The 11,667-nt window shown below is 58.8% G+C and overlaps 1 protein-coding gene across 1 annotated transcript in view; it reads right to left on the bottom strand.

The window, feature by feature from the left end:
* SLC38A10 (solute carrier family 38 member 10) overlaps positions 1-11,667 on the bottom strand; it is a 35,677-nt gene that overhangs the window by 11,189 nt on the left and 12,821 nt on the right. Inside the window, exons 8-11 of the mRNA XM_023538658.1 lie at positions 10,943-11,223; positions 8,599-8,710; positions 7,959-8,065; positions 749-926 (exon numbers count right to left, since the gene is read on the bottom strand). Coding sequence (XP_023394426.1) covers positions 749-926; positions 7,959-8,065; positions 8,599-8,710; positions 10,943-11,223 — 678 coding nt within the window. The remainder of the gene's footprint in view (positions 1-748; positions 927-7,958; positions 8,066-8,598; positions 8,711-10,942; positions 11,224-11,667) is intronic.

Below are 11,667 nucleotides of genomic sequence, written 5' to 3'. Positions count from 1 at the left end.
AAACGGGGGATCTTGTGGGCCCTGCCAGCCCGGGAAGGCGGGAGGGAGCATACCCAGCCCCTTCAAGGTCAGACGGCCCCGGGGGAGACTACTCCCCTGGCAGGCAGGGCGTCTGTGGCTGCTGACACCGCTGGGGGCTCCCCTGCACAGGGAGGTGATGCCGAACTGAGGCAAGACCAAGTCCAGGGGCCATTGTCCCCACAGCCAGGGCTCAAGCATGTTGGCCTCCTGGCCCGTCCTTCCATGTGACCTTTCCTCAGTCACAGTCAGTGGGAGACCTTGTCCACAATCGGAAACCACCCTTCCCTGCACCCCAGGGGTCCAGCCACAGACGGGGAGACGGGGCGACAGGGCCACAGCATCGAGGCCTGTGAGGCGGCCTCGGCCATAGGGCAGTGAGGGTCACCACTCTGCCAACAGATAGGCTGACCAATGACACGGAACGTGAGCAGGACACAAAGCAGTGTCACTGACACTATGCGTGCCAGGAGTGGCTGAAACTTACATTTTTAAAACACAAGCAAATGTGAGAGAGACCCACAGACTGACTGACCTGTCTGTACACCGAATCAGGGCATGGAGGGCTCAGCCCTGCTGTCCCTGTCTGCCGTCTGTCCCCTGCCCCTCCATCACCCAAACGAGATGAAGGCAGCCTGGAAAGGGCCACCTTCATTCCTGACCGTGAGGTATGGCTACCGCGGCACCCCCTAAGAGGGCTGCAGGGGCTGAGCGGGGTGGGTGCACGTACCTGAGAGCCGCGTGCCTGGGAGCCGGGCCACCTCCGCCTTCGTCTCCCCGTCGGCCGCTCTGAGCTGGCCGCCAGGGGCTTCCTTTGCCAAGTCCAGGTTGACAGGAGTCTCCTCGCTTACGGACAGGGTGGTGTGTGTGCTGACCACCAGGATGCCCAGGCCGACCCAGAGCACCACCTGGATGAGACAAAGACCCCAGACCCCACAGCCAGAGAGGTCAGGAAGGGCCCAGGCCCCGCCCTGCCCGGGGAGGAGGGAGGCGGAGCAGGAGGGGCCTGGGCACAGTGCAGGAAGGCCCGCCTGCTGGCCAGTCACACAGGCCACTAGGAGACGACAGTCCCTAACCGATCAACCTGACTGAATCATCAGCCAAACCTGCGGGAGCCGCGCTGGCACCGTGAGTAGGGGCAGCGTGAGAGGGGCCTGGACAGAGGAGTATGTGTGTGTGGCACAGAGGTGCTGGCTGGCTGAGCCCCAAGCCCACCGGCCGGGCCTCCCCGAGAGCCTGGTGGCACCTACAGCTGCAGAGGCTGGGCTGGTCTCCTTGATGGCTTTGCCTGGAGATGCGAGGATCTCAGGGCTGCTGCCCAGCTGGGGAGGGGTGGCCCGCGCACACCCACCGCCTCGGCCAGCGGTAGTGAGAGGGCCCAGAGCACAGGTCCCCAGTTCCTCAAAGCCCCATATGGAGGACTTGTCCCTAATGTCACCCAGCAGGTTGGACATACCCAGAGCTGCTGGGTGCAGATCGGGAGACAGCATCTAGGTGGTGGCTTCTCGCCCACCCTTCCTGAGCTAGGGCGCCCACCGGTGCTGCCCAGGGAGCAGCCCAGGAGGCGCTGCTGCTGGTACGAGGGCCTCCGCCCTGCGCTGTCCTTCCTGCGAAGGCCCGCAGCTGCCAAACGGTGCCCAGGAGGGAATCCCATGAGCCTGGTTCCCCAGCCCCAAGGGGCAGCAGCAAAACCCCTTCCACCACCAGGCGCTGGTTTGGGCCGCCCCTAAGATGGTTTTAACACAAAGACAAAGACACTGGGTTGGTCATTTTATGTCGAGTCATTTTCACGGCACACCATTTTTAGGGCCCATCTACATGGGACAATGACAAGCCAAAGAAAACATCGCATCCACAACTCTGAATGATTCCTATCAACCCTCAGCTTTCTGGGCTTAAAGAAAAAAATCGCACGCAAAATGAAAAACACTAACTCTGTCAACACTGGAAGACGACGAGCTTCAGAAACAACCAAAAGCATCAACTTCCTGCCAGTTTAAGAAGAACGGCCCGCACGGCGCCAGGACGTTCCAGAAGATGAACCCAGCTCCACCCAGTGCCATGCGCACCCCCCACTGTCCCCGCCCAAGAAGCACTATCCCACTTGCAGAGCGCGTCTTCCAGCTCCACCCTGTCCACCAAGACGTGCACCCACGGTCTCCCACCCAGCGGCGGCCCCCCTGGTGCCGAGACCTCTCGACTCGTCTGCTGACACACCCGGCTCGCAGGCTGCCCCTGGGCTCTGCGGGGCACGGGCCGGCCGACTGCTGTCTGCGGGGTGAGCAGCCGTGGGCCCAGCCAGCAGCTCCGTAACGGGCCCAATGCCCCAGCTCTCCGCTCTCGCCCTCTCCTCTGAAGAAATAGCACAGGCCCACGAAAAGCCCCAGGCAGGGAAGCAGAGCTGCCCCACGAAGGGGACTGTGGGCTTAATGCCACACAAGCATCGGTGTAGGGCTGTGACTGATACCAAGCACATCTCGGCCCCCAAGGTGATGACTGATGCATGAGAGACAGGTTGGGAGGTGAGTCAGCAGAGTCAGGGCGGGAACACGGCCACAGGGCACCCCTGGAGGGCAGGGCATTTAGAAAGGACACAGGTGCCCCGAGGCAGCCGTGACATTTAAGCCCTGACCGCAGGCCCGCCGACATAGAACCAAAGTCCTACACAGCTCCCGGGTCCTGCCGCTGACCGTGTGCAAACAAGAGCATCCCCCGTTCTCCCAAAATCCAGGTAAGGAAGGGCCAGCCAGGCACGGCGCTGCCACAGCCTCAGGACAGGGAAGAGGGTGGCCCCCCTCAAGCGGTCTCACCCCTGAAGCCACGAGCACGGCCTGCAGAGCCCGCCTTCCTGCAGGAGTCTGTGGGTCCAGAGAGCAGCTCGGAGCCGGGCCAGGCATCCGACTCCAGAGCCCCGGCCACGTGCGTACTTCTCAACCCCGCCGCACACCAGCAGCGGGGAGAGGCGAATGCACGCTGCCGGCACCGCCCAGGACTCCCCCGTGGCCTCGGGATCCACCAGGGTCCCTGGAGGTAGGGAGACAATGCTTTCATTCCTGGCACCCGAGACTCGGAACCATGCACAAGTTCCAGTCCTGCCCCTCAGTAATGAGACGCACACCTGGAGGCAGGGCTCCGGCCGCCCGACAGCCACGCCCCGATTTTCTCATAGCCCCTCAGCGCCTCCAGCTCCCGCTGCTGGCTTCTGGGCAGCAGTGCGTCAATTCCAAACAGGGATCCCCCCAAGTACCTCCCACCTGACAGGACTGGAGAACCCACTGATTTCTCTGATTTTCGAGACAAAGAGGGAACTGCATGATGGCAGTTCACAGTTCTTGCTCATTCTTCTGAGGACATTTCTTGGACCACCTGATGCACCATCACCCATGCCCCCCTCTCCTGGCCCATCCCAGAGCGGCACACGCACACGCTCACACGGACAGACAGACCACCCCAGGGCTGCTCGCGACATACCACCCAGCACATGTAGTCGGGGTTGGGGGTGCACCTTCACCGCCCTCTCCAGGCACGGTCAAAAAGTGGTTAACACAATTCAGCGTCTTCTTAGATTTCAAAAACTACTGTAAAACAGGCACAGTAGATGCTTCATTAGTTCAAGTATGTGTGTACGCGAGCAGGCGTGTAAGTGTGCACACTCGCATCTATAAACCGAGCCAAAAACCAGCATCAGCCTCAGTGGGTAAACACTAGACACTGTCCCAAGCAAATCAGGAAGATGACAAGCTGGACCCTCACGCCACCGGCGCCATGGCCAGGGTTCCGAGATGACACAGAAAAGTAACATTTGGAAAGCAGGAGGCACAACCAAGAGATGCTGTAGAGGCGCGGGAAGGTGAACAGGTGAACAAGGAGCATGTGAAAGTCTACGGCCTCCTTTTATGCAAACAAAAACCAGTTAGAAAACCCAGGGGAAGAAGAGACCCCAGAAGCACAGCAATGGGGGTCCAGCGACGGGGGAGCCATGAGTAAGCCGAGGCCATGCCCTGATACTGCCCGAGCCAACTCTGTCCACACCGCTGGTCCACACCGCCGGAGAGTAACGACACCGATTCCTTCTAAATTAATCTACAGCTTCACAAATTCCAATTAGACCAAGACACAAAAAGCTGGAGTTATTTTTAAGAGTCAGATCAGCTGACTTGAACCTTCAAATGGAAAATAAGCACACGTATCCAGAAACGTCACTAAAACCGGTAAAGAGGAGGGATTAGAAGTGGAGCGTCTCAGGGAGGCATCCAGCGCGGGGAACGCCGGCTCAGGCCGCGGGGATCAGAGCGGCATGGGAGGGGCGTGGCTGGCCGGGCACGGAAGCCCCACGCCGGGCCCAGTGCGCCGGGCCCCGACCGGGTGGCGTGGCAACACCTCGCACCGGTGATGGATGACGGGGTCGGACGACGAGGCAGCCTGTGTCTCACCGACGCAAAACACAGGCGGATCAAAGATTTAAATGCAAAAATGAATTCAGAAAGTAGAACCGAGGGAGGCGTTTCCAAACGCTGGAGCGGGGGCCGTCCTCCCCGGCCGTCCTCCCCGCCCAGCCCCAGGACTCAGACAGGAGACCTGACGAATGGAAAAAGCATTTGCAATTTAGTGGGAGTGCACTAATTCCTCGCGTTGTGGGGGTTCCTGGTGCTCTGGCTGTGGCGGAGGACGGCGACCCTAGAATGAGGGAGGGCGCCTGCGTCTGGTGCTCCCTGGGGCATGTGCCAGCACCAGCCGCGCAGCCGCGCAGGGACCAGCTGCCGGGAGGGTGAAGGGTAGCAGGGAGCTGAGCCACCTGAGGGCAAAGGCACCTGGCCGAGACCCGGGAAGGGCTACGCCCCGGGAGGGAGGGCACACCAGGGCCAGACCCACCGCCGGTGCACACAGGTGGACAGAGACGAACACCACGCAAAGCTCCAGAGGTTTCTCAGTGTCCACCAGCCACCAGGCACCAGGTGGCAGGGCCAAGTGACAGAAAACCAGAAAACCGCAAAGGATAGGCATAAATAAATACTATCTGAAACAATCATGTCTCGTGGAGTTTTAAATATGTGTAAAATTAGAAAACGTGAAAACAATAGCTCTGAAGGCCAGAGGAGGGTGCGTGGCGATACACTCTGGGATCCTTGCCTCGTCTGGGAAGTGATAAATAACCAATTTACTACCAACTCTTATAAGCCAGGGACTCAAATTAAACTGCCCCGCATTACCACCAGAGCAGAAATGTGCAACACCAGCTAACAGGAATAAAGAAAAACTACTTAAAAAAAAACAAAAACAAAAAACAAAAAACAGGAAAAGAACAGATGGGACAAATAAAAAACAAAGAGTAAAATGGAAGCTTTAATTCCTCCAAAATCAGCAATTACATCAACTGTAAGTAACCTGAAATACTCGTATCAACGAAACAAAACAAAAGCTGACTGCGCGCTATGGCAGCAGACACACCTGAAATAGGGGGGCAGAGTGAGAGCGAAAGAAAAAGGATGGAAAAGCTACACGGTGCAGCTACAAACCCCAAACGAAGCTGCGTTAGCTACACTACAGCAGACAGGACTGAGCTGACAAGCATTTCCAAAGACCAAAGGAGCATTTCACAGGGAAAAGGGCCCGTTTCACAAGATCTAACCATCTCGAACCTACATGTTGCTGATAACGTGGCTCCAAAATAAAAGGCGAGAAGTGATGGACCTGAACGAATCCACGATTACAGGGGGAATCATCAGTCCTTTCTCATAACGACAAACAACAAGATTTAAAAGTCAGTAAGAAGACGTAAAATCTGAAAATCGCAGTTGGTTGACCTGACCTAGCCACATAGAGGGCACACGGCTTCCAACAACTGCAGACTGCACAGCACGGTGACTGCCCACCAGGATGGACCTCGTGCTGGGCCACAAAGCAAGTCTCCGCAGATGTCAGAGGACCAAAGGTCCTCAGCGCATGTCCTCCCACCACACCTGGATGATGCTCATAATCAATAAAAGAGATTACTAGGACGTCTCCCAAAGCTGGGACAGCTAAAGCAGCCGTGGGTGGAAGGAGAGGTAACAATGGAAATCAGAAAAGGCTGAGAACTGAAGGATGATGTCGCCTGTCCGATCCACAGCCTGGTGCAGCCCCAGTCAAAGGCCCACGGGCTGTTCTGGAGGAATCCGACAAGCCGATTCTAAAGCTTAGAGATGCAAGGGCCAGCAACAGGAAAGACACCCTGAAGAACAACAGAGCTGGGGGACTTCTGCTGCCCGATGCCGAGGCTCAGGAGAAGGCCACAGCGATGGAAACAGGGCAGCACCGCTGCAAGGGAGACTGACCGTCTCCCTCCTGCACAGGTGACGCGTGACAGCGGTGCTGCTACAGCGCCATGAGAAGGGGGGAGCCAATCAGCGAGAGCCTGGAACCTCAAGGTTCTCAACCAACAGAACACGGGCCTCGCCCTACCTCCCGCCAACCAACTCCAGAGGGAGCGCCGATCTAGATGAGAACAATAAAATACAAATCCTCCAAAATCACATAGGAGCCTACCTCCAGGACCTTGGGATAAGCAAAGATTTCTTAAATCACACATAAAAAGCACCCAGCAAAGGAAAAAGAGCAATAAACCAAACCACACTAAAATTAAGAACATCTGTTGATCAAAAGGTGTCATTAAGGAAGTGAGAAGGCAGCCAAGAGGCAGAAAAAGCATTTGCAATATGTCTCTGAAAAACACTCGTATCTGGAATCTTAAAAACTCCTACAAATCACTAAGAAACAGACGGACAACCGAGGAGATCAGAAATGGGTAAGAAGACACCCCCCCCATGGCGACGGGGCACAGAGAGACCCTTAGCCTCATCAGTCACGTGGGGACGGAAAGTTAAAACTCAAAAGAGGGACCACCGACTACACACCCACCAGAAGGGCTAGAATTTGTAGAAGGGAAAGTAGATGTAAAAGCCGCCAGAATTCTAATGTGGAAAAACGGAAAAAGTTTGGCAAAATGCACTAAAGCTGGGTAGACAGGACCCAGGATCCAACAGCCCCCCGCCTGAGTGAATAACCCATCAACTGTGCACACACATGCGCACCGGCGAAGCTGGAGCAGCCCACACGGGACCCCGTCCACCCCAGCAAGCTGTGCTTGGTCACAGGAGGCTGTTGCATGCAGTGAGGACCAGCTACCCTCCCGCCCCCTCAGCGGCCTGGGTACACGCGGACGTGCTGCTGAGCGAGGTGGCCAGACACGCAGACCCGTGCTGTGGACTACACTTCCGCCAGCTTGAGGGACAGGTAACATCACTCCAAAACATCACAACACAGACGCGCAGTAATCTCTGGGGAAGCTCCGGGTGCTGGAATGTTCTGTGTCTGCCCTGGATGACGGTTCTGTGGCTGGGTGCGCTCAGCAAACGCGACCAGACGTGTGACGTCACTCTGGCCTGATGAAGGGGAAAGAGGGCCGCGCTGGCTCGGAGCGACGGTGGCTGAACTCTGCGCAGGCGCGGGGACCAAAGCCATCAGGCCACATATGCTCACCCTCGGCAACACAGGGATTGTTTTCAAAAGCATCCCCTAGACACAGCCTCAGACACTTGGGGATGCTCAGGTACACACACCCGTCACGGGCTGCCTGTGTCAGCACGACTGGAGAGTGACTCCCTCAAAGACAGTCCCCAGCAAGAGGGTAGGGATGGGGACATGGAGTGTGCAGCACACACGGACACACGTTTGGGGAACAGCTGGTTCAGTGCTTGACATTCAGATGAGTGAGCGGGTGCGGCACCCATGCAGGGCCCTGGGAAGCTCCGCAGGCGCACGTGCTGGTGCTCGGGGCACGCGCACACAGACACCGCACCTGTGCTAAGGAACACACCTGGCCCACAGAAGCCCTCGGGGAGCACGCCCCCCCACTGGGCCCAGACTGACGCGGGGGCGGCCGAGGCCCGCACGGCGCTCACCTGGGAGGAGAGCGTGTTCTTGTGGACTTTCCTGTAGATCAGGGCTGGGCAGATGAAGCAGATGAGGCTCCCCATCGTGGCACCCGTGAGGCCCAGGATGGTCTCCACTGCGGACGAGACACGGGGTGAGCAACCAGACATGCGCCTTCAGCAAGCACTGTGGCCGAGCCGGCCCTGCTGTGGACGGGAACCTAGGCACAGCTCCAGGGCACTGGCCACAGCAGAAGCACACCCTCTGTGCCACCGGACACCAAGCAAAAGGACTGCACAGGTCTAGGGGCCGACGCTTCCCGCCTGAGACCGTGCACCTCAGTTTCCTCACTAACACCGCTCCCTCCCCGGCCGTGTGACCTCGGGGAGCAGCAGGACCCTGGGCTCAGCACGGTGCGAGGCCCACTAATGCTGCTCAACTCCCCGCCAGGTGTCTGGGCACCAGCGGGGCTTCTCTTCAATCACCCCAAACCTGGGGCCGGCCCACGCCTCCTCCCCCGCTGCTCCGTGAGTGACCGAGGGGGTGTGTGCAAGCCAGGAGCCTGGAGTGTGGGGGCCTCCGCAGAGCGACCCGGGGAGGGCGTGTGCGGGTTCCAGTGAGCTCTGTCTGTCCGCAGGAAGCCAGCCACCGGACGGCCCTCCCACTTACCGTTCGGGATCATGATTCCACCGACCATGGTTCCGAACACAACCGAGAGGGTCAGAGCCTTGAAACGCAGAGGTGGCATGTAGCCCCCGGCAGCAAAGGTCCCGTCCTTTTGCTATGTGACAGAAGAAACAAAGAAGAGGTTTTGCGATGGCCGGACCCCTCTGCCACTCTGGCAAGCAAGCCCGCGAAGGGCCCACGAGCACCCCAGGCAGGTCTCCCCAGAGGCCCCATCAGATGTGGCCAAGCGACCCGGAGGTGAACCTGTGACCCAGACCCGCGAGGTGCCAGGAAGGCACAGGCTGCTCCTCACGCCAGGCGGGGACATGAGCGTGACAACCGCGGTTTGGAAGGGTAGTCACAAGCCGTTTTCCTTCCAGAACGACGCCATGAGATTGATAAAGGTGCCACATGATACAGAAAACGGAACGCCGAGCCGGTGCCAGGCGACGCCCGCGGGGCTTGGAGCAGCAGGGCTGCACTGCCACACGCTCGGCCGCACCCGCCTCGCCTCGCCTCGTCTCCAGCAGCTGCAGGGCGCACAGGCAGAAGGAAGGGGGAGGGCGCGACGCGGACACCAGACCCGAAGCCCCGCCTGCGGCCTCGGCTCCCTTGCCTGTCCACGCCAGGGTCAGGCTGCGGCGAGGGCCAAACGAGCTCACAGGAGTGAAGCTTCTAGAACAGTGTAGGCACACAGGAGGGGCTGACCGTGAAACTACCACTCAAGTGAGGCTTCAGAACCTTCCAGAACTGGAATTTCAGGCCCCCAATTTTCAGAATAGACTCTTGCGTGGGCGGCTCACGCAGACCGAAGGGGCTGGAGAATTTCCGCCTGCCCTCGGACGGCAGCTGGCACACAGCCCAGTGAGGACAGGGGCCAGGGCTGTACCTTCTGGCCCGGGAATTCCTGCCCCGAAACTCGCCCGGGAAGGACTGAGAGGAGAGGACGAGGGGAAGCCGTGGGCACGAAGGCTGTCGTGGCCGTTACCAGAGAGGTCAAGGGCGAAAGGCTGGCACCGACCAGAACATCCGACCAGGGGTGAAGGCCCCAGGGCGCAGAGATGCTGTGGGTCTCCATGGAAACAGACACCCACCCGCGAGCTACAGACAGGAGCGGACAGTGAAAGGGGTGCTGCATGCCTGTGAGGGGACGCCGGCACCGAGCGGACCCCGTGGGGAAGGGCCGTGGGGGAGCGCGTCGCCTGGTGTAACACTGCCCCTGCCCGACGATTAAAAAATGACAAAAATGTGCTATGTACAGACACTGTCCAGATACAAAGTACGTGTCTGCACCAAACTGCGAAAGATGGAAGCCAGTAGCCCACAGGAGGGAGGCCAGGCTGGACATCGGGGGAGACTCCACGGCCACATGAGATGCTCCGCCATCGCCCCCCAAGGAACAAGGCACGAAATCACTCCCGGCTTGGCGCCTAGGTCCTGAACAGCTAATGGGGGTGGGGGGGAGTCACACCAGAGAGGGAGGGCAGCCAGTGCCAGGGCTCCACCTCTGCTTTGACGTGCTGTCTCTGATGGCAGAACCTGTGGGGACCGGCCCACATGGAAGCTGTTCCAGCCAGAGGCCCACCCTCCCCCGTCTGGTTGCTGGACACTTCCCTGGAGTCTCTGGGACCAAAGCAGCCCTCCTACCTGTACTGGGGCCTGGGCACTTCCAGTGGAGCCTGTGTGGCCACCAGGACACAGACTCTGCCCCAGAGAAAAGCCGCGGGGCCACGGGCTCCCAAGACATCCCTGGACACGAGCTGTTACCCATGCGCCTTGTCAACTGGGCACAATCAGAGAGCCCGAACAGCTGACGGCTTGTAAAGGACAAGGCAGCGCCGTGTCCGCACACAACGCTGAAGGAGACGAGCCTCTCTCGTGGCTCAGGTGTCTCACGGCCAATTGTTAAAACTTTCGGATACACGAGCGGTGCACCAACCCAGTGCCCGTCGGCCGACCGAGCGTTATCAGCCAGCGCCTCCACGTTCCCACCCTCCACACCCTCCAGGACCGCTTGGAAGCAAGCCCCCGATTTCCCGCTCCTTCTCTGGGGAGGCAGCAGTGCGGCTGGGGAGCCATGGGAGATGGGCCCAGCCTGGACGCTGCGCCTGACCCGTGTGACTGTGACTCCATCCTTACTTGTCCTGGAGCGGCCTCTTTTCTACAAAGTTGGTTTGTTTTTTCTCAATCCTTACTAAAAGATTTCATCTTAATTGAAAGCTTTTTATGTGTAGCTTGGAAAGCCCGCATACCACTGCCCAGGAAAAAAAAACAGCAAAAGCCAAGAGAAGAAAACATAATTAAGACGAGGAAAACCTCGTTCCCCCAGGAACACTGGGAACCTTACCTGCTGCTCAAAGAGCAGCGTGTTCAAGGCCTGCCGGCAGGGCAGAATCATCATGGGGAAGCCCACGGCCACCGACATCATGAAGCCGGCGCGGACCATCTGCGTCACCAGGTTGGAGGGGAAGTGCATCAGCACGTTGCCGGCGATGGCCTCGGTGAAGCTCACGTAGCCAAAGAACCCCACCTGCCGGAGAACAGAGTGGAGGGGCGTGTGGTGGGGCCGCACCCTCCCCCGAAGGGGCCGTGAGCCCCTCACAGCAGCTTCCACAAGGCCAAGGGGCCCTCAGACTCCTGGCTCGTAAAACGCCCTCCTTGGTAAGAAGTGTAAACGCCTGAAGGTGAGAGTCCCATGTGGCTTTTCGTGAGGACAACACGGCACCCAGAAGACGGGCCTCCCGCATGAAAAGGAAGGAGGGGGGACGCCCCGCGAGCCCTGCGTGCAGAAGCCTGAGCTTAATGTGGCCTGCAGGCCGCGGGCACCGTGGGCACCGCGGGGTAAACCATGGTCCCTGCGGACGGAGACGCTGCCAGCAACGGTCTGCACGGCCCATTTGTAAAGGTGGCAAGAATGCGAAGACCACGAAGTTCAGGGAAACGAGCCATAACCTTAAGCATGTTGACAATTTTATGTACAAAGTAATAAAATAACAAATAGGCGTTATGGAGACTGGGAATAGACCCACGTGAGCTGTCACTGCGGGACGGAGCTTCAGGTCATCTCCCTCC

This window comes from Pteropus vampyrus, unplaced genomic scaffold (assembly GCF_000151845.1).
Source record: "Pteropus vampyrus isolate Shadow unplaced genomic scaffold, Pvam_2.0 Scaffold227, whole genome shotgun sequence".
Taxonomy (NCBI): Eukaryota; Metazoa; Chordata; class Mammalia; order Chiroptera; family Pteropodidae; genus Pteropus; species Pteropus vampyrus.
The sequence above is the reverse complement of the archived record's forward strand: the minus strand, read 5'-3'. Positions and strand labels throughout refer to the sequence as shown.